Source organism: Scatophagus argus, chromosome 6 (genome assembly GCF_020382885.2).
Source record: "Scatophagus argus isolate fScaArg1 chromosome 6, fScaArg1.pri, whole genome shotgun sequence".
Taxonomy (NCBI): Eukaryota; Metazoa; Chordata; class Actinopteri; family Scatophagidae; genus Scatophagus; species Scatophagus argus.
Window position 1 is genome coordinate 6,724,609 of NC_058498.1, and position 21,223 is coordinate 6,745,831.

General features: G+C 41.5%; 2 protein-coding genes across 2 annotated transcripts in view; both read right to left on the minus strand.

The window, feature by feature from the left end:
• Window positions 1-3,765: 3,765 nt before the first annotated feature.
• LOC124060799 (sentrin-specific protease 5-like) lies at window positions 3,766-12,335 on the minus strand. Its single transcript, XM_046392116.1, has 10 exons — window positions 12,181-12,335; window positions 9,555-11,362; window positions 8,907-9,012; window positions 8,048-8,195; window positions 7,837-7,884; window positions 7,534-7,611; window positions 6,915-7,052; window positions 6,039-6,122; window positions 5,537-5,587; window positions 3,766-5,274 (listed from the first exon to the last, which is right to left on the minus strand). Exons 2-10 carry the CDS (start codon window positions 11,068-11,070, stop codon window positions 5,164-5,166), a joined length of 2,280 nt encoding a protein of 759 aa, XP_046248072.1. The 5' UTR covers window positions 11,071-11,362; window positions 12,181-12,335; the 3' UTR covers window positions 3,766-5,163.
• Window positions 12,336-12,437: 102 nt separating this feature from the next.
• anos1b (anosmin 1b) overlaps window positions 12,438-21,223 on the minus strand; it is a 40,354-nt gene continuing 31,568 nt past the window's right edge. Inside the window, exons 9-15 of the mRNA XM_046392117.1 lie at window positions 19,524-19,662; window positions 17,875-18,114; window positions 16,587-16,681; window positions 15,502-15,664; window positions 14,471-14,703; window positions 13,887-14,030; window positions 12,438-13,737 (exon numbers count right to left, since the gene is read on the minus strand). Coding sequence (XP_046248073.1) covers window positions 13,890-14,030; window positions 14,471-14,703; window positions 15,502-15,664; window positions 16,587-16,681; window positions 17,875-18,114; window positions 19,524-19,662 — 1,011 coding nt within the window. The 3' untranslated portion in view covers window positions 12,438-13,737; window positions 13,887-13,889. The remainder of the gene's footprint in view (window positions 13,738-13,886; window positions 14,031-14,470; window positions 14,704-15,501; window positions 15,665-16,586; window positions 16,682-17,874; window positions 18,115-19,523; window positions 19,663-21,223) is intronic.

Genomic DNA, 21,223 nt, shown 5'->3' on the forward strand with positions numbered 1-21,223 from the left:
AAAAGAAAAATGTAGAGACCTCAAGTCAAAATGTCCTCTGGGGCTGCTTTGACTGTACAGGCTGGTCCATTTTTGAAGACTCATCCAGTGAACTGAATTGAACCGAGATGAAACATATGGTTACATCAATGACTATGTGACAGCCACTAGGCAGGTAGTCCTCAGGTGTCCAAACAAATGAAAAGTAACTGTGCACCAACTGTTTTTGGTACAGAGAACAAAGTTGCTGTCACCGAAAAAGACAAGTGAGGCAATCCTTCAGGTACAGGGCCAGGATTCAGTGGAAATTCAGCCATAGTAATCTGAAGTAGAATGAAATGCTTGACAGGAACTCATGATAGGGGTAATAACATAATCTGACTGGATGGTTTTACTTCAAAGCAGCTGCCAAGTGACCTGAATAGTTTTTATCTGAGAGTTAATGCTTTCATTATACTCATTTTTTTTTCCTCTTTGAAATTGTAATTTGGGTGACCTTTCCAGGTCTGCTAATACAGTTTCTGTACAGTTTGAAGGTTTCTGCAACACTTTACAGACAGTGGAAAGTTCAGGATCAGACAGTATCAGTGACAAGATGCTGGAGGATGTCTTTAATCCTGACACAAACGGCACACAAAGAGTTTTGAGAGTTTGAAGTAAATTCTGTATTTTCCTGCACAGCTGTTGATTCAGCTTTCCAGCCTTAATCTAAGACTTTCTGTTGGATTTGAACCTTATTGTTCGCTGTACACAGTTGACCTCTTTGTAAGGTTGTAATGTTGTAGTGACGATCCCCTTTCAAATGTCTTTCTCTATACAGTCTCCAAGCAAAAGCAAAGCAGTCTGTACACTCAAAGTGGCCCTGGAGGACTTGACGTGGTTACATTTAAAAGGGATACAGGCCAGAATTGTCATTAAAATCTTTAGAAATTCTTTTTTTAAAGACCATGAAAACCGCTGAAACTGTTCACAGATTTGTGGTGCCCAAAACAAGAGACTTTTTAAACAGACTGTGATTTAATGTAATGAGAGCTGGCTCCAAGCAGCTGGCACTTAACTCTGTAGCACTTTACTTGGACGGCATCTTACTGTTGTGCTTTTAAAACTTCAATGAGGCAGGAGAAATTCTCAGTATGAGTAGAGGTTTCATTTACCGATGGTGATTTTATTTTGCCTTTGATCTGTTATTTATTTGAGTTATATTTTCAGTGTACCACTTTGTTTTTTTTAATACTTATTTTTTTAAAATACATTGTGTTTTATGTGTTTTTGTGAGTATTTTTAGTCCTGGCAGCACACCAAATTTCCCTCGGGACCGTAAAAGCTGAAGTTGAAGCTGGGGGCTGCAGACAGATAGGCATCAGAGAGACCAAAAAAACCAACGGATGCAAGTGGAGTGAATCCCAGCCAACATTTACCCAACTCTCACACACAGGAAGAGCACGTCTCCCCTGCCTCTTATCAGCTCATCCTATTATAGTTTCCCCACATTAGAGAGATAAAGCAGGGCTCAGCAGCACTTAACCTGCCTGTGTAGAGCTGAATTAGATTTAGTGGGAGAGGAAGATGAAACGCCACGTTACTGTACATCCACACTGCCTTCACACCATTACAGCCAACCTCTGCAATGTTGGTTTAACCGAAGAAATCTTTATCTTTTAACATGCGTCAGCAGTGCGGCTCTGTGGATTGAGACTTGTCAGTCTGTGTGTCAGTTAGTCAGTTGATAGGTCTACCGTTTTGGTCCAGATTGACATGTCTGAAGACCTGTTGGGATTGGGTTGTCTGTCTAATGACTGTGGTGAGCGCCTGACTCCTCTAGCATCACCACAGGGTGAACGTTTGTAGTTTAAGGTGAAATCAAAAATTGCTTGATGGATTGCTGTGAAACTGCAATTGTCCAATAGATTCCTGGCCCCGACATTCATGTCCCCCTCTGGATAAATTGCCACAACTGTGATGATCCTTTGACTTTAATTCTAGCGCCATCATGAGGTCAGAATATTCATTTATTGTTTATGACCAAATAATGCAAATCTAATGACACACCCATCAACTTCAGCGGTGTTCGTGCTGAATTTTTTAATGCCATGATGGTGGTCATGGTGAACATGATACCTGCCGAAACATCAGCACGTCAGCATTAGCATAGCATGCTAGTGTGCTGTGATTAGCATTTAGCTCGAAGCACCACTGTGCCTGAGTCTCTTTATACATCCAGCCTCACAGAGCTGCTAGCATTGCTGCAGATGAATCGTAGTCCCAGCCGGTCAACTTGAAGCTCCCCAGCATATTTATATAATGTGATACATCTGTTTAAATGTGTTATCTCCTATGTTATTTTTTATGAAATCAACATTCTTTGAGGAATACAATTTATGGTGCTGTTATTGCTGCTAGACTTAGCAATTGGTTGAACCATGACTACAAATTTCTGCCATTGCTGCTGGGTTGTTACTCAGGCCTTCTTGCTGCAGTAGTAAACTACTTTATGACATGTAAGAGTCTATTGATGTGACTGATTGTTTTCCAGTTATTAGTCATACCCACGTACTTTAAGGGAAAGGGAGATAACACCAGTAAAATGTTCTTATTTTGAGAACAATATGAAATCCATTCTTTTATTTTGTTGGTAATTGTTGTGTAGTCGTAATGTTGCACTCGAGGGTTGAGTTTTATGCAATATAATCAGTGCAAGTCCCTCGGCCCTGACTGCATCACTGTCGTGCCATTAGTGACAGTAAGCACACACCCTCTAATGTAATTTTGCTTAATTGTCACATCCACCATTGATAAGGGAAAAGGTTGACTGTGTGAATGTCTTCTGAGCTCTTCAGCGACTCCCTTCTCAACAGCACAATATTGTTAAAGTGCAGGACCCAGTCAGTAGAGCAGAGTGCAGAAGAAGCAGCAGGACGGCTATACTTCAGCATGTATGCTGAAAACAGTCTCCACAGGCTGAGAGAATGAAGCCCTGTGAGCTGATTTTGTACGATGCACATAATAGGTCAAACAACTTACGGGCGTGCATTGCGTTAATTATGATACTAAAGTAGAAGAGCATCACGGAGTCACGATTGAAGTCTAGAGCCCACGTCTGCAGGTGTCCCTGCTGAAGTGTCTTTGAGCAACACGTTGAACCTCAGTTGAGCTTCAGGACCACAAACATGTGTCTGACCTTGGAGGATGAAGGATGGCCATGACTAGATTATAACCACTGATGAATGGCCCCCTCTTCTGGAAATTATGTAGTAACGCAACAATGCACTGGGTACCGACTACAGTACACTCATCTTTTCACAAATTGTTCTCATCAAATGAGATACTTTATTCTTTTCATCATCAACTGATGCAGAAATCAGATCAGATAAACTGATGATTTTGATCAGCAGGGCTCTGATATGAAGATAAGATTGATAAGAAGATTATCTCTATAGTCACTCTTACAGTTTCAGGGGTGGAAGGACAGATTTAACATGAAGGTCCCTGCTGCCATCCACTCACTGAAAACTGGGATATCATACAAGAAATATTCCCCTGAATTTTATTGATAACAGTGCAGAGTCAATACCTCTCCTTACTTTAGACCTGGACATTTCTGGACATTTGTTTTTAATTCATCAGCGCTGTATGTCAAGGATATCTGATGAAGGAAAAACTTTCAAAAGAGGCATTGCTGGATAAATGTGGTCTTCTGTGCCTGGTCTGGAATTTATTAGAAGGGACTTTTGTGATTTGATTAATTACAAATCAGCGCACTGCTCATTCAAGAGAAAAGCAACACAATTCCCAGCAGTATCGGCTTTTTAATAACAACAATAAAAACAGTTCAGAACCAATTGTGGTTTTTAGCCAAAGCAAGCATGTACAGTAGTAGGCCAGTAAAAGTACAATCTGTAAATACACAAAAGTGAATATAACAACAAAATCCAAGTTGGACAGAAGATAACAGCTGAGGTCCACTTGTTTCTCTGTTAGGAGACCACTCTGTAACCATAACTGTGTTAATGCATCCATGTGAAGCAGGAAGCCATCATGATATATAATGTCAACAATGGAGAAACTGCTTGGCTGAAATCAAAAACGGTGGTCCTCACATCAGCAGCTAGTTGTACAGCTTAACATGAACTTTACTATCCAGCATGAGAAGCTGTTTTCAACTCAACTCAACTCAAATGAAAAGTAATATTGGACAATGGCTTTCAGCTGAAATGGCTGGAAAAATGCTTGTGCAAAACCTACTACAAGGATGTGATCACAGCAAACAAAACCAAATTAAAATAAAAAAAAAAAGCAAGAAATAATGTGATGGAAAAACTGGAATTATAGTAGGAAATGATTTGGAGTAAGGTGTCAAGAACAGAATCAATTAAACAAAAACTACCTTGAAAAATGATATCCCTGTTTCAGGCCAGAGCCAAAACGTGCCAAAAGCCTGTCCGGTGCTCAGCCTCCAGCCTGCGAGGCAGTCAGGAAGAATACGAGATCAGTACATTCAGTTGACTCTTCAATGGGTAGGCCTCTAACCGTGCAAATATCTGAAGTCCAAGACATAATAACTAACTCAAACCTTCAAGTTTTAAGTGAACGGTTGGTCCACTGAATCTCACATCCTAGCTTCATTAACATGTTAGAAAACACGCATATAACTGTAAGAACGATATTGCTGCAAAGTCCAGCAAAAAATTAACAGTTAAAAAGTGTCATTCAGGTTAAAATGGCCGTGCAGGAGGTAAGGCCACTCCACTTGGGATGGAACGTCCAACCCGTTGGTCCAGGCTGGTCCATTGCCTGCGTGGGAAGTCCATGTAAGAGCCCCCTCGTGTCCTTAAAGGCGGCTGTTTGGCCATTTGGTTGAAATCCGCTGGGGATGGTAAACGCAGGACGCAAAAACGACGACATGGTTACGGGTCCAGCATTTTGTGTGGGTCAGTAGGGGGCCACGTCAGTAGTTCTTTGCAAGTTTGCAAGTAAAAATCTGCTTAGCTACAGGCCGGTTATTGAGCTCCAAAGGTCACCAGAATTCCAAGCGATCAGCAACTCCGCTGTCGGTCAGACAGGCAGTTGGGCTCACTGGAATATGTTATGTTAGCTTATGTAACAGTCTGTCTGACAGACTTGGACAGACCATCTCATGTAACCTGGCAAGCAGCCAGTGTGCAAGGGCGACCATCATTCAGCCATTCAATCGTTGAGGCGGCAGTCACACAGCTCCTTGTAGATTCTCTTGCGGATGCGAGGCATGTCCTCCTGGCTGAACCGCAGAGGCTGCTTCACAGACAGACAACGGCAGTACTGACAGACAAAGACACAGAGACAAGCAGTGAGGAAAACAATCCACAACCACAGTTAGGTTGCCACATTAAATGCGGGAAGCTTCTCTCCAGTGTCTTTCATGCTCTTAAAGACCTGAACTAAGATCAAATTTGTTTGGAAACATGAGACAGGAAAAGACACTGGAGGCACTGTCTTTATTGCTTTTTGTGCCAGGGAAAGACAGGGGAAAAAAATAACACATTACACTGTCCTGTAAAAGTGGGAAAGAATAATGTCTCACCTCGAGGACAAAAACTCCACAGTCGCTGTCATTTTTCTGCTGAGGAATACCCTGAGGAGTCAACAAAACACAGTCAAGCAAGGAGCCTGACAAACAATGTCACTGTTCCAGCATCTGGACTGAGCAAAGTATGCCTCTATATGTATGGGTTTACTGCACATGAACACAACTCTATTACAGCTTTGATGCTGATGTATTGTCCAGGGCTCAGGTGCTTGTCAACAGGAAGTCCAGCAACAGCATTAAGGCCATTTGCATTAATGAACATTAATGAACAGTAATGAAATTTTAAGTGTCCTGCAGATACTTTACTGAATTATTTGGCACCTGTACTTAATAATTCACTCTGTATTATTGCGCCCTGTTTATCATAATAAGCTCAGAAATACGACCAAGGCTTCCACTTTTTCCATTTGACTAAATGTCCACTGTGCAAAGCAATACAACAGCCCAGAGGACACACAAGGTAAACGTAGCATTACAGCGTTACAGTCAGGAATACCTTAATGATCGTAATTTTCCAGCCTTTCTGGAAAGCGGTCTGTTTCTTCTCTCTGGCTTCAGACAAAAGGTACTTCATAATGTTCTGGCAGGGAAACACACACACACACACAGTTATGCTACTGTGAAAATGGTGCAAATGGCTCGTTTTGTCTCAGCAGAAAAACATCAGAAAGTAAACTCATCATTTGATTTTAGAAATCTTTCAGTACCTCCATCACACATTTTCAACAATCTTAGAGTTTGGTGTCCAACAGTCCACCATATCATGCAATCTGCCTACACTGACTTATGGGCTGAAATATCAAACCACTTGGGTTTACTAAAGGTAACACAACAGGACCTTAAGGCCACCATCATTCTCTACAAATTTGTTGGGCTGAAGGATCAGGTATCCAAATCGCTGCTGTGACAAAAAACTACTGACTGTCAGTTTCATGCTTTCCTGTCACGAAAACTTGTGAATATGAACCTGCTTCATTTTGTGCAGCTGTAAAGAGGGCAACAAAGCTAGTAGCCAATTATTCCGGCGGAGTGGAACTTTAACTCAGGACTCTGCACACAGCTTTAATACAACAGCTGTTGTGGGCGTAGTGACAGCTGTGATGTGTGACAATGACACACAACAAACTGGCAAGAAATTTGTCCTTCAAGCATCAACGTAATTTACTATCAAAGCATCATCTTGTTCATGACAGCCTTATGATGAAAAGGCTGAATTTTGACAGAAATCACTGGGGCATCCTGGCTATCTGCCATTACTGACTATGTGGTTTACTGACCATCTCATCAGCGCTTGTTTGTTCCTCAGAGATTCGAAATGATCCAAAACAATGAACTACAACTCAGAGACATCAACATGCGCAGAAGCACTCACATCTGTGGTGTGTCTGAAGACAATGCCTTGGCTGTCATAGTAACTGATGGTTTTGGTCGCCATGGTGACCGTGACAAGAGACCAGTGGATTTCTAAATGGATGGGAATTAGCAACAGCCACTTGGAGAACAGGTCAACCTGAAATAAATCCCACAAATTAATTTACAGACAAATAAGATATCCAAAATAGAAGATGTTGCAGGCGTCGACCCGTCAGTTAGGGTGTGCAAAATAGAAAACAAAATAAGCATTTTATGTGTGACCTTCTAAAAGTCACAAACTACAGGACAAACAGAACTCTATCAGCATTTTTTGTTTGACAGCTTTCTGACTTCCTCTTCTTACACAGCTGAGTGGAAACAGTGGTTTTGACACATTTCACATGAAATACTTTCTCATTATGTACTTAGCAAATTGAATTACCAACGGTGGCAACCAGACTACAAAAAAAAAGGTCTGGCGGTGAAATCTAGTTTCTTGCAGCCACTGAGTAACTGCTGCTGTGGAGCCCCGAGAGGCAAATTAAAAGCCGGAAATCAAAGTGTAACTGTGACACAAAGGCTCAGCTCTTAGCAAAACTGAAAAACTGAACTGAAAAATGGCAAAACTTTCTCCTTACTTTTTTAGTCCATCTCTTCACACCGTCATAACCCTTGGCAACCAGCTGCTTGTGGAAAAAGCTGTTGAAAAAATGAACCTGAGAGAAGGAAATAATAAAGACATTGAACAGTTGAAAATTCATTCATTTATTTATTAAAACTTGTCTGAGAATCCCAATATGATGGCAAGACTCTTAAAACAATATAATACAATTTTTAGACTCCGAAAATAAGACCGTGTATTTTTTATGAATTCTATTCTACATCCTTTTGGGCAGCATGTAAAATCTGCACTTTAATCTGATAAACACACCCTCACTTACCTTGTGTTGTGTCGCCTCCATGATGAGTTCTCCATACATGTTGATAATCTGACAGACAAAGAGAGGCGATTTAATATCAGACTACAAAACTTCACTGAAGGAAGAAACATGGTGTTTCTTTTCATTACTTTTCTCATTAGAGGGCTGGACAGAGTGAGAAGAAGTGTCATGGTAGGTTTCTACAGCTGCATATCCCTTCACCCTTCTTTACCTGGTCATTAAGCCAGTTCTGTTCCTCCAGCGTGCCAAGGTCCTCCAGGCCCAGGGTGTGTTTGTTATACGTAACCATGAAGCCTGCAATTGGAGCAGAGGCCAGCCCCGCCCGATACCGAGTCATCTCCCTTTTGATGTCCAGTCCCCTTAAACAAAAAAGAAGTGGTTTCATTGCATCAAAGACATTTAAAACGATACGAGGGGCAGTGCGCGTTGATGTGTTTTGGAGGAGTGGCTTTGGAGGGAGTCCTGAACGGAGGGGAGGGGACTTATTTTGGTTGGTTCTTAAAAAAATCCAGTTCTTGCTATTTTATTCAATGTTACCAACTCCAGCTTTAAAAATAACATCCGAAAAAAGGAAGGATTCAAGCCTTTGAGAGGAACCGCTGGGATGTGTGCTGAATACTGTTGCAACATTATGTGACAAACCAGCCTGATTTGATATATGATTTAATATGTCATCTAGTGATAATACATGTTTCTACTTTCTACTGATGAATGAGGTCACACAATACTGGTGTAACATAAACCGTGATAGTGAAAGCTTTATATTTACTGTAAAAAAAATCCTTCACACACAGTAAATGATGATGATTTTATGGTTCATCGTCCATGCTTGAGTGTGTAGGAAAACACTGTATGTCAGAGATGCACCGATTGCAATTTTCTTGGCCGATTCTGATTTCCAATTTCTTTTTTTGGATGTGTGACCCGTTGATGGCAATTTTTGCAGATTCTAATTATCTTTCTAAGAACTATAATTGACAGCATATACAAACAAAAATCTGTTTATGTTGACTTTATTGCGGCACATAGTGTTCCGAGTGCATCACTGCTTTAACTGTGTGTGTACTGACCTGTTGCTGGTTTCAGAATTGCCTTTCTTCTTCAGGTATTCCAGGACATCAGTCTCACTGATAGGAATGAAACTGCCATACTTCATGTAGAAGCTCTCCATAAACTCTGAAAGCAAGGAAGTCAACATCACTGAAGCGAAATGAAACTCTGAGGTGAATTACAGAAACGAGCTGCCGTTCAGAAGATGAGCGGTTATGTTTCCTCTGGTGTTAAGACCCAAATTCACAACACTGAACACTGAATTCACAGAATTGTAATTTTATCAGTTTCGGGTCTTTGTGCTCATAAATTCAAGCAGTGTTACCTTTTTGTGGATTCGTCTTGAGTAATATATACAATGTTGATATCTGCATTTACTTGATATTAGCTCTTAACGTACTGAAATGTATGGAAACGTATAGAAATAAGACAATATCCCATAAGAGTGAAAGCATACACACAAGTTTAGATGAAGTCTGTGTGTCTAAACATTTCACCGATGAGGCCTTGGCCTTTATGAATGTCATATGAAACAAACACAATCTCAGCACTCACTTGTGTCAGTTTTGTGTGCAATAACATTGATGACTAAACATGCTTCGAGGTGATGATGACTATGTTAATGAAGGGGGAAACAACCGTACTGTGCGCTCAGGAACTCATCTTACCGTGGATCAGATCAGTAAGCTGCTCCTGGCTTTCTTCCTCATCCTGTATCTTTCCATCAGTTTTGTCCAACTCTTCTTCCATCTCCTCCTTCTCCCAGGTGCCAGGCTGACAGTACAGCCTGTGGTCTCTTAATGCCCAGCGGTGCTGCATACTGCATACTGCAACAGGCCCCTCGCATTGAGGAGCAACTGTAGCTGGAAGAGAAGTTTCCACCTCCATCAGTGTGGAGCAGTGGTCCTCATTTGTTGGTGTGTTGATGTTTCCGTTGGACAGAGTTACTGGTGCAGACATGGAGTCTGTTTTGTCAGGACAAAGGTCCACCTGCATCTCAGAGTCGAGGTCCTGGGGTGATACTGACCCTGAAGCAGGACCTGACTGCCATGAGACAGAGGACAGTCCATTTTCCATTTCCGTCATGTTATCCTCCTTCACCTCCTCCTCAGGTTCGGTGTCAGATAGGTTTACAGTATCTCCATTTCCAACAGGAGATTTAACTGCGCTGAGGTCAGGGTGCTCTCCATGGTCCAAATGTGCATCTTTGTTTGGCCACTGCCTCTGCATAAACCCTAATCGAGGTAGGGCATATGTTTTAGGGCTGTTGACAACACCACCTAAACCTCCCCTCTTTATTCCACCTTCTACTCCCATTTTTGATGCAAACGTAGCTCCCACCTCTCCTCTACCTCCCCTCCCTCGTCCTTTAACTACTGATGCTCCCCTACTTGCCATTCCCAAAAACCTCTTTTCCCAATCCATGTCATCTAAATCCCCTTTCCCTCCTGCACCAGCAACACCTGACTCCTCCATCAACATGTCCTCCGTTTCCGGCACAGTATGGTTCCTTATTGGTCCATCCTGCAGGTGGCCAGTGACAGGGAGGGAAACAGACGTTTGTAGCTGACTGTCAGCCACTACTGCAGTTGTTTGGACCTTCTCGTCTCTCATATCTCCATCTTCTGCTTCCTCCGCCTCCTCCTTGGTCAAATCAAAACTCTTAATATGCATCAGCTGGCCACCCACTTTGCTTTTTGGGGTGTCCCAGAGGTGACTACTGGCCCCCGTTCCTCTCCCCCTCCCTCTCCCCCTTCCCCTCCCTCTGTTAGAGGTTCTGACATTGTGTCCTGTACTGTTGGGGCCACAGCAGTCACAGGCCCTGGGTGTCCTCTTCCTGCCTGATGTACGGCCATTGACTGGGCCCTGAGCAGGTGTTGGTGCTGGTGCAGAGGACCAGGATGATGTTGGGCATGAGTTAGAAGGAAGTGCTTTTGTCTTGGTTACAACAGGAGGCTCAGCATCAGCAGGAGTCGGAGTCGAGGGCTGGATCAAGTCTGAGTTGGAGGTAAGGTCTGTGGTGTGGAATTTGGCAGGGGTCTGGGTTAGGTCTTGATCTGTAGTATCAACTGGAGGAATTACTATAGGAAGTGCTTGCAGAGGAGGTGCTGTAGCAGGAACAGTTAAATGAGGTGATACTGACGATGTTGTTTTCATTGGGGATGCAGAGCCGCTGTGAACCATGACGTCCTCCTTTGGCTCTTCAACCCCATCCCCAACACCCTCTCTCCGCACTCCTGTCCTTTCCTCCCCTTTGGTCCTCTGAATTTTAGGTGTTGTGGTTTGCTCTCTCTTTGGTTTTTATTCCCTCTAGGTATTCTTCTCTACAGTACTTTCGTTGTGTTCAAAGTAAATTGTTCTTAAGCCTTAACCACCATGGAGGTTAATGATATGACAGCAGACTAGAACATGGCAGGTACTGAGCGTTCCTCAGAGATGGGTAGACTGTATTGAACAGTAACATCACTGTGGTCTCCTAAATAGAGCAAATGGGAAATATGGCAAAGAGAGGGAGGAAGAAGTGGGGAGAGAGAGATTAAGAAAGGCATGACTATGGCCTCGTCCAGGAGTTCACAAAACTTTCAAGGATGCAAAACAAATGAATAAAAATCCGAGAACAAGGCGGCCCTATAAGAAAGAGAATCTTTCGCATCTTTTTTAGGTCGGAAATGCATAAGCATAGTATCTTTACTGCATGTGAGAGTTCAACTACCTGTCATTCAACACCAGAAATGGGTAATCTTCCTACATTAATGTTAAAGTCACCTTTTCAACGACGTTTAGAAACGAAACGCGCAGTTAGCTGGCGTTAGCAACATAGCAGCGCCATTTGACAATTCTTGAGCTGCATATATTCACTGTATGTAAATAAAGGTGTCACTGGCAGCTCTGCTACTCATTAGCATCTTGTCTGCTAGAATTCCTTCAATCATTTAAGAGATAAAGTTAATTAAACGCTGCGCTTAGCTACGGTAATTAACAATGCGTACGCGGGCCACTAATGCAAGACGACACATCATTTCGAAATGCGTTGCATCACATAATTTAACTTGGTCAATCTTCCCATTTAACAGAGTTTTGCATGAGTTAGTTATAATGCCAGAGCTTGCTAAGTTAGCTAGCTTCAACCAAAACACAGGCGAAAACACAAAGAAGCGTCTACACACTTCTCCTCCATTTTCAGTAGGAAGTCGGAGGTGCTTACGGGAAAAAAATCAAATCATTATTTGAAGTGTTATGTAGTACAAGCCAAAACCGTGACGACAAGTGAAAAGAAACTTCATTACACACTACCTTGGCTCCGAAATATCGACTAACCACGATATAGAGAATCAACAACCGAAGTTGTCGTCGCACATTGATTGCGTCAAGACGTCGGGTTCAGCCTCGGTTGCGTCCTGATATTCTCCCGAAGTAACCTCCAAACTCCTCTTCCCATCTCTCCATTTAAACTGTCCTGCTTGGACCATCATTGGCTTTTTCTAAAATTCTGATTTTACAAGGGACATAAAAAAATCTACAACTATACACTTCCTGTTTCAGTTTTTCAATTTCAGTTAGCTTTTATTGGCGTCACATGTAAATCGATGTGTTGCCATAGCAAACAAAGGAACGTAGACTATACAAAAAGCGAAGGCAATTCTGATTTAAAATATAATACAAACTAGTATTATGATATTATCCCTGTTATTATCAATTAATAATTTACTAATTACCATTTCTAAAACGACACACACACTGTATCTTGATAATTTTTAATTACAAAAAAACCACTAAGACTGGAAAACAATAAATAAACCTAACAGTCAAAAAGTAAAGAAATTAAGTACAAAATTATCAACAGTAAAATGTCAAAGAAGGTTACACAGAGAGAATATTAACATATAATTACTGGCTGTTTGACACCAGTAGTTTCCAATCTTGTCGAAGTAATGCCATGACTTTTGTAAAACAAAGAAATCTACCACAGATAATAAATGTACTACCTGTGTCACACACCATGGCTTAGTGAAATGAGTGTACCAAAATGCAAATTAACTCTGCACAGAGCCCAAGATGTACCAAACAAGTAACTTCAGACAGATTAAAAAATAACAAAACATATAAATGTGAACAAAATATCAAAATATATTTGAGCTTACTTCAGCGCTTCAGCACACCAAATCAGACCCCGAAGATAATGCAACAGATGGTGCATTGAAATAAACACAGACATTCTATTGCTATACATTTCTATTTGTACATAAGGTCAGTGCTATATTTTTCTCTACTTGCATCCTGGAAAACAACATAAAATCAGTCTCTTTACAGGTGTCATTTGGCTCCTGTGATGTCAGATGGTAAAAAATGACCAAACATGTACAGATGCAGCCATGCAAGATGTCCCACTTTTCACATACATGTCCTGCAAAGCTGCGGCACTAATGTCAAGAGGAATCAATTGGAAAATCCTGAAATTTTATGGAAAAAACCCCCCCAAAAAAACGGTTTAAGGATAGACTAAGCTGAAATGGTACACAGCGTTGTTTACTTTTTTTTGCAATTATTACAAAACAATATAGACATAGGCCACAACCTTCAGATCAGCTGACAGATTAACGACTGATCAGATTAATAATGTTTATTTTTCGCTCACTAGACTGAGCTCACAACCTTCCTGATGTTTCAATAGTGACTAAATTGAAAGAGAAGTCACATAACTTTATTTATTTTGCAGCTTTGGACATGTTTTTTGCACATGAATTGCAATGAAACCGTGTTGCTGTTGGAAGACATGCAAGGAAGTGGATGTTGGTGAAGATGATCCTGGTGCAGCAGACAGTGACAGCTGTGGAGTTTGGGTCCGGAAGACTGGAATGAAAGAAATAGACAAAAGATGAAAAGTATTACCGTTTCGGCAAATTTATGCTAATTTATCAGCTAAAAGGATAAAAGTGTAATTATTATTTCTTAATAAAGCTGCACAAAAATGCAGTGTGTTACTGAGAAAGCACAACTACCAATCAAAGTGTTGCACTGATAGCTGGAGTATGGATGGTCTTGGAGACTGTGGCGCCGTTGCTGCCCCCTGCTGTTAGCACCTGGAGCTGCAGCTGGTAAACACTGTCAGCCTGAAGCCCGAGAACTGACACCGACCGCTGAGACTGTGGAGGGTGAATCAGGGTAAGTTCATAGACACACATATACACACAAATATTTTTATTGAGTAAGAGTAGAAATAACTTTATGAAATGTCAACGGCTAAGGCTGAAATTCTATTTTTTATTGTCCTTTCTTATTGTCCACAAATCTTACATTACCTGACTTTCTAAGGCTGTCTATGCCCGGAAAATTAGCCCTGATTATATACTGTTGTTTTCAAAATAGGCCAAACAATCTTCTAAAAAAAATAGCTCTAAGCAAACATTTACTCAAACAGAAGCTAACTGCATTTGTTAGGGACTACTTTCACTCATAGATTTACAGTTTTAGAAAGTATTTCCAGGACGGTGCAGATGGGACTGACGCTGACTCAAAATGAACTAAAGGGGTATTCTGTGGCACACTACGATGCGGTTGCTGCAGACCTCTTCTGGTTTCTCACCGGTGCGATTGTCTGTGTCTGGGAGATAAGTGTGTCTTCTAGCCCTTCTGTTGCCGCTGTGACCCCTGACTGCAGCGTCCAGGTGAACTGGTATCCCTCCACAGCTGCTGGGTCCAGTGCATGCTGGGACATTCGCCAGCGAAGCGTCATGAGCAGGGTGCTGTTGACTTGCTGAAAGTCTGTTGTCAGTCGCTCTGGACGCAGTACCACCTTCCGGCCTGACAGGAGGCGCTCTGACACAAACAAAGAACACAAAACATTTCCCTCATTCATGCCTCACCTCAGTAGGTTCGAATATGATGACTTTTTAATGCTAAAATGTTGTCAACAATTAGACAGAGTTTGATTATAATGACAATAATCTGAAATGCATTTTGCTTACTCTCTGCACAGGAAGGATGTTTGGCTGGAATGCTGTGATGTTTTGGTCTATCTTTTGGGGTCTTACTGTTCCCAAAAGAAGACGAAAACCACTATCCAGAACTAAGTCCTCCTCCAGTCAAAAATATGTTTCTTCTTCATCTTCCAACAAATGAATGTTTGAGCTTCAGTGTGTAGGATGATGTATGTGCAGAGTTTCACTATAAGTCTGTTTTTACGTTCATTGCTGAAATTCTAATGATTCCCTGTGCTCATTTTAAGAGGTGGGCCTACGAGGATGATTTGTGATATCACAAATAGTTTGGAAGTCTGTCCTGGTCCAATATTCAGTATACACAAGTGGGATGTGGAAACTTGAAGCCTGCAGTGCACATACGCAGAGATTGGACTTTACTGTGAAGTCAGGGACTTCTCTTTCGAAGCAGTGAAAGTTTTTAAATAACACATATTTGCATATTCATAGATTCATAGATTTTTTAATGAGGGAGAAGAAGTACATGTAATATTAAGGATTTTGACAAGACAATAAAAAATCTCTGTGAAAAAAGCTATAGTAGAGTATTTTCTTTCTATCATAAGACACGTCTGGAGGTATGCAGGATTAATGAAGAGCAGTGTGTAGGAGTGTGTGTGCTTTTAGTTACTCTTACCCTCAGTGTTGCAGGGTAACGCTTTGCCTCCTCTGACCCTGATGGAGGAGCATGCTGGGGTCGTAACCCAGGCAACAGCCTCTGACCCCGGGTCAGCCGTCATTGCCACGGTGACCCGGTACTTACAGGCAAACAGCAGGCCCGTGATGGTGTGATGGGTGCCCTGGAGAGAGAAAATGAAGCTAAGTTAGAGATAAAAAGAGAATAAACCGTACACAGCTGGTTGTTAAAACTGACGTATTACAGGGTTCCTTAAAATAAACGTATTACCACTGTTTTTGTTTGGGAACCTGTCTCACATAAGCAGCTTGTTAGCTCCATGTTAAAATAAACACCACAGTTTGGAGCAGCACTTGGCAGCTTAGCAGGTTGGCAGCTTCAAATGGCGAGAAATGGCATAACTGTTTAAAAAGTGCTGAACTTCAGCGAACAGAAATCACACTCCGTGACCTCAGCAAATTGCACACAGCACTTTGATATTTATCAAACCACTCGGTCTGTGATCATTTTAGACCAGAGGTTACCACTGGGACAGCAGTGGGTGAAGATATAACATTAGTGAGCCCAGTGTTTTCTTGGTGAAGTGGAAAGTATAAACTCAATATGAGTTAATCTTTTAAAATTCTCCTCTCTTTTGCAGTTCCAATTCATCATTTGGGTTTAAACTGCCTGCATTGTCAGAAATAATGTGTTATAAGCCTGCATTAAAGATAGATTTTGTTTTGCCATTTTGATAACACATTTAATGAGTAGTACTCTTTGCTGAGATGATTCTGCAAATCCCTTTCTCACATATCAAACTCTTTCACATGTCTGACCTTGTGACACGCACAGAGGTACAGAAATTTACGGTTTTTCAGGGATCTGAGTTATGGTAAAAGTGACGTCAGACAGCCCAAGATGGAGGCTACGCACAGAGGATGAGAGCAGCCCAGGCTGATCTGAGTTATAGTGATGAAATCTGATCTGTGGTACACATACATAGACACAAAAAGACACAACAGCGCTGCTCACATAGAAACAAGACATCTATACACAATTTCACAAACACAGAGACACGTAAAACCCAGCTGGAGGAGTCATACCTGCACGGTTGTTGTTCTCTCTGCGCCTGTAACATTAGTACTGCACGTATGTGGACGCCACCGCAAAATGTAAGGACCGGGGTGTCTCTGTCTGCCTGCAAAGAAAAGAAAGAGAGAGACAGACACACACTACATGATTAGATGTGTTTATCTGTGTCATCATGGATTAAACAGTTTAAAACCTGAGAAAAATATGTCAGATACACATACAGACATGTATTTTCTCTGTTTTGTCTCCTTTTGTCCTTTTTTAGTTAACCTGCACGTTGTTCCTTGTTAGCAGACCGTTGACACGGTGTCTTCTCTCAGGTGAGAATCGGTGAGAATCGTCATCATCATCGGTCACCTTCTCTGTGTCCATGTGTCTCAGCGTCAGTGTGTCAGCCTACCGTCTTACGTCAGTTCAAGTTTGTTCATACGGTCCAGTTTGATGAAAAAGATCATTTCTCAGTTCTCATTGTGTTTTACAGGTCAACCACTCAGACTCAGACTGAAACAAACAAATGCCCCACATTTCATTTCTGTGGTTTAACTGTGTAAAATAATAAAAATACATAATGTCCATCTGCAGTTCAAACTTAATGTGTGGGGTCAAAGGGTTGGGGTCACAAAATCGAAATCGGTTTAAAAGCTGGAATCTTCTCGTAAAAACCTCTTTGTTCTTTATTGATGATCAATAATTGTATTTGTTGAAATCAAGGGCCTGTTCATTTATTCCCCCTCCATTCAAAAATGTGTTTTTGATCTTGTTCCTATGGTCGAATGCTTCGCTTTTGCAGCCTGCTGCTGTGCAGAGTTCGACACCATAAGGCTGTTTTCACATTCATCTGCTGAAAAGTGTAAATTTTAGCTGTGCTCACCGAAAATCTCATTTTAAGGGGTCGGCCTACAAGCGTGATTTGTGACATTACAAATATTGTTGAAGCCAAACCTGGCCCAGGATTCAACTTTCGAAAGTTTGACATGGAAACTTGAAGCCCCCAGCACACATATACTGAGAACTGACTTTACAGTGAAGCAGGAAACACCTGTTGTCCAGCAGGAAAACTGTGCATATTCATAGATTCTGGAGTAACTAATAAAGAAGAAGGAGTAGATGTCTGATTTTAATGTGGAAATAATTCATACATACACAAATATATATATTTATTTTTTTTCTTTGCTGAAAAAACATCTCAAACACTCATTATTTTTGTATATGTCTTAATACACGTCTGGAAGCGATATATACAGGATTTGGCCATTTAATGCCACGGCCACTGAAAGTTCTGTGTCAAAACCAACTCACCGTGATTGGGCCACTTCCAGAACACCTTGACCTGCAGCTGGTCCTCGTGGTAATGAGGGGCGGCGACCTCCAGGCGCAGGTGGCCAGGGGTGACAGGGTTGAGGGGTGACTCAGGGTGAGGCAGAGACGCAGAGTGGGGGAGGTCAGAGGAGGAAGAAGGGGAGGAGGACGAGAGGGAAGGGGATGACGGGAGAGATGATGAAGACGAGGAAGAGGGGAGCTCATTGGAGAAGACGTCGCCTTCGGTGGAGAGGAGAGGAGAAAAATTCTTAGAATTTCAAAGCTTGGATGAACTGAAGGTCTTTCTCAGGACTGAAAGGGTACAAAAGGTCAGAAATGAGTCTTGTCACTTGCACATTTTCATAAAAAATTCTTAAAACCTAAAACACTGGATGGAGGAGTGATATTCCTGAGTGATATTTTAAGTGTTGTAAAGAATCAGCAGAACTTTTCTGTACTCTGGTAAGCATTATTTACTGTTCTTTTGTTCGGAATACCTGACAAGCAACATCACAAAAACACGTTACAAATGACCAAATGTATGAAACCTTTTATAGCACACATGGAATTCATAAATGTATTATACTGTGCCAGGAATATCATAAAGTGGGGATAAGAGTGCAGCTGGTAGCTAGTTTACCCGTTAATTCATTCACTCAGAAACACTAATTGCCTTTATCTGGCCTGACTGACCCTCATTAGCATTGAGAGAAGCCAGCCAACTGACGGTCTGTGTCAAATTTGGATACTGCTAAATTACGAATAGCAATATGTTTCATATAAAATGATTAGTACGTGGTTTCATAATTGAGCTGCAGCTGGCTATAATCCTCTGCTGGGATGACCAACAGGTCACCTATAAATACCTCTGTTGCCCAGACAACCATTAACATCGCCACTTTCTGCTGTATGTGTGTGTTCAAACGGCGCAGCTGTAGGGAGACAAAATATGCTGATGGTCAGCAAACGCAGCAGCTCTGATCTACCTAATAATGTATGGTCCTGTCAACAAATAGGAGCTGCAGACTGTACATTATTCACGACTGGCATGACAAGTTAATGAAATGTTGAAACATGCGGACTCCAGTGAGGTTAGGTAGGTGTATTGTTGAAGCACAGGAACACAAAGACTGCAGCTGCACTTTACTCGACTTGTGCAATAAACCTCGCTCTACTGAGCAACTCTTCGCTTTATTTATAGCCACTTACTGTTTATTCTTACAAATTGGTGCTTTCCTAAAGGTTACATATTTCGAAGTGACTTTACACCAGGCTCTATTTATGCCTCTATGTGAAGACATCGGGCTCATCCAAACTGAGAGGCAGTGAAGAAAACACTGGACTCATGGCATGTAATAATAAGCTGCACATTTTTAGCCAAAAGTATCCAAAAAAGTCCTTTGTGTGAATTGTAATTTCGTGTGAGTGGATCACTTTAAAAACCCTGTAAAGCATATTATCAGTCAGAGAGAAAAATAATGACGACCCAGAAGTTTTAAATTCCTTTTCGGTTGCATTCTACTGAAAGTATGAAGAGAAAATCGGACGTAGTGATGATCAGGATTGCTGTCTAATGTATGCATCATATCAGGATAGACCAATAAACTTTACTGAAACTTTATTATTTAGAGAGAAAGATGTTTGCTTACCTGTATGAGTAATTGTGGTGAAAACAGTTTGGGTTCTTGGACTTTTCAGTCTCTTCTGACCCCAGTAAGCCACCGCCTGGACAGACAGGAAGTAGGAAGTAGCAGGCAGCAAACCCTGCAGCCACAGCTCACACTGCGTCTACAACATAGGAATATGGAAAGACAGGGTTTGGTTTTTTTTTTTGGTGTTTTTGAACATGAGTTCTTGGCTCATTCTCGGTCTGTCCTAACTCACTTTCTAAAATTTGACTGACTTATAGTGAAGATATCAAATGAAAACCAAATAACTCTTGTGAACCTGTACATAAAAGTCCTTAAATTCAATCACCAGCTAAGAATCACCACTATATAGCCAGCACAGTTACTACCACTATTCTTATCATCCTTACTGTCGGCATCATCGTCCCGAGTGTTGTGTATGCCCCGCTTTTTGACTGACAGTCCAGACCTGTTCTGCATTAGCCCACAGTTTGACTGACAGCTCATTAACAGGCTCTTAGTCAATCAGGTCTGTCTGTCTGTGTGGATTTGAGCTAGTCACAACAAAGAGATGCCTGGTTGATAACAAGCCTCTATGTGTGCGTGTGTGTGGTTCTGAATGTGCACACACTTAAGACAGAATGAGACAAAAGCAAGTTAAAAGCAGTTTCTTGGTGACCTGCAGACAAAATGGGGTTGAAGTATTTCCATTACGCCCAAGATAGACAAAACATATGGCCTTTACAGTGGTACGTGTGTGTGCGTGTGTCTTTGCGAAACACAGACACTGAAAGCAGCCTGGATTTCTATTTTGGTGCATAATGTCAGAGGACATTATATGTAAGAAGTTGATGTATATTTAAAAGCACTGATTCAGCAGTGGTTTTTCCGTGTTTGAATACTTCCTCCAATATCCCCTTTTACTTCAGGTCTAATGCTAAATGCCTCCAGTCCTGCATGCGTTCCCGATGGGCAGGATATGAACTTTATATACATCTAGGGAATGTATTATAGAGTGTTAATGAAGAGCAATAAAATATCAATAATCTCGGTGATTTGAAAATTTTTTACACAGGTTATAAATGTTATTCTGGCTCCTGCCTACCTGTTGTGATGCTGCTGTGTCTGTGTGTGTGTCTTCATGCAGCTGCAAGTAGGAAACACTAGTTAGGGGGGGCCTCATTTAAATTCCAGGCCTCCCAACCAAGCAGAACAGAGGACCAGACTACAGATAAATGGCTCCACCAGGCACAGTCTGGGATCGGCATCACTATTTAAGATAGCTAGGTCCATATGAGTGCGCTTGCATTAAAACCTTAAAGACGCTGATGTTTATGTTTTTAATTTCTTTGGTCTCTTTTCTGTAAGTGAACGTTAACCTTAGAGCTGAACGTTTAAAGTGGATCTAAAGCTGACCGATCCTGTGCAAAGAGTACGGATTCCCAGCTCGGAGAAAAAAATGTTCGCTCGCCACACAGGCAATCATAACGTGTTGTGTCGAAGCTGTAATATATGCGTTGTTTACTGTGATTATGGGTATTTTGGTGCTGCTGACTGGACTTAGTTGCAGCGTGAACGTATTACATCATCATCACACCTATAATCATAATAGTGAAATCAACCCTCTTGACTGTTTTTGCTGCATTAAATGTAATACAGCGAGAAACCTGCCGTATTTCTAAAGAAGTTCCTCAGTGGTTCATTTCGTCACCCATCATTCT

Excerpts from the sequence above, each read along its gene's own strand:
- LOC124060799 (XM_046392116.1), bottom strand. The coding sequence starts at position 11,070 with ATGGTTCACAGCGGCTCTGCATCCCCAATGAAAACAACATCGTCAGTA. Across the intron at positions 7,053-7,533 it reads TGAAGAGATGGACTAAAAAA|GTTGACCTGTTCTCCAAGTG; the intron begins GTAAGGAGAAAG and ends GATTTATTTCAG. Across the intron at positions 5,275-5,536 it reads GTGGAGTTTTTGTCCTCGAG|TACTGCCGTTGTCTGTCTGT; the intron begins GTGAGACATTAT and ends TTTGTCTGTCAG.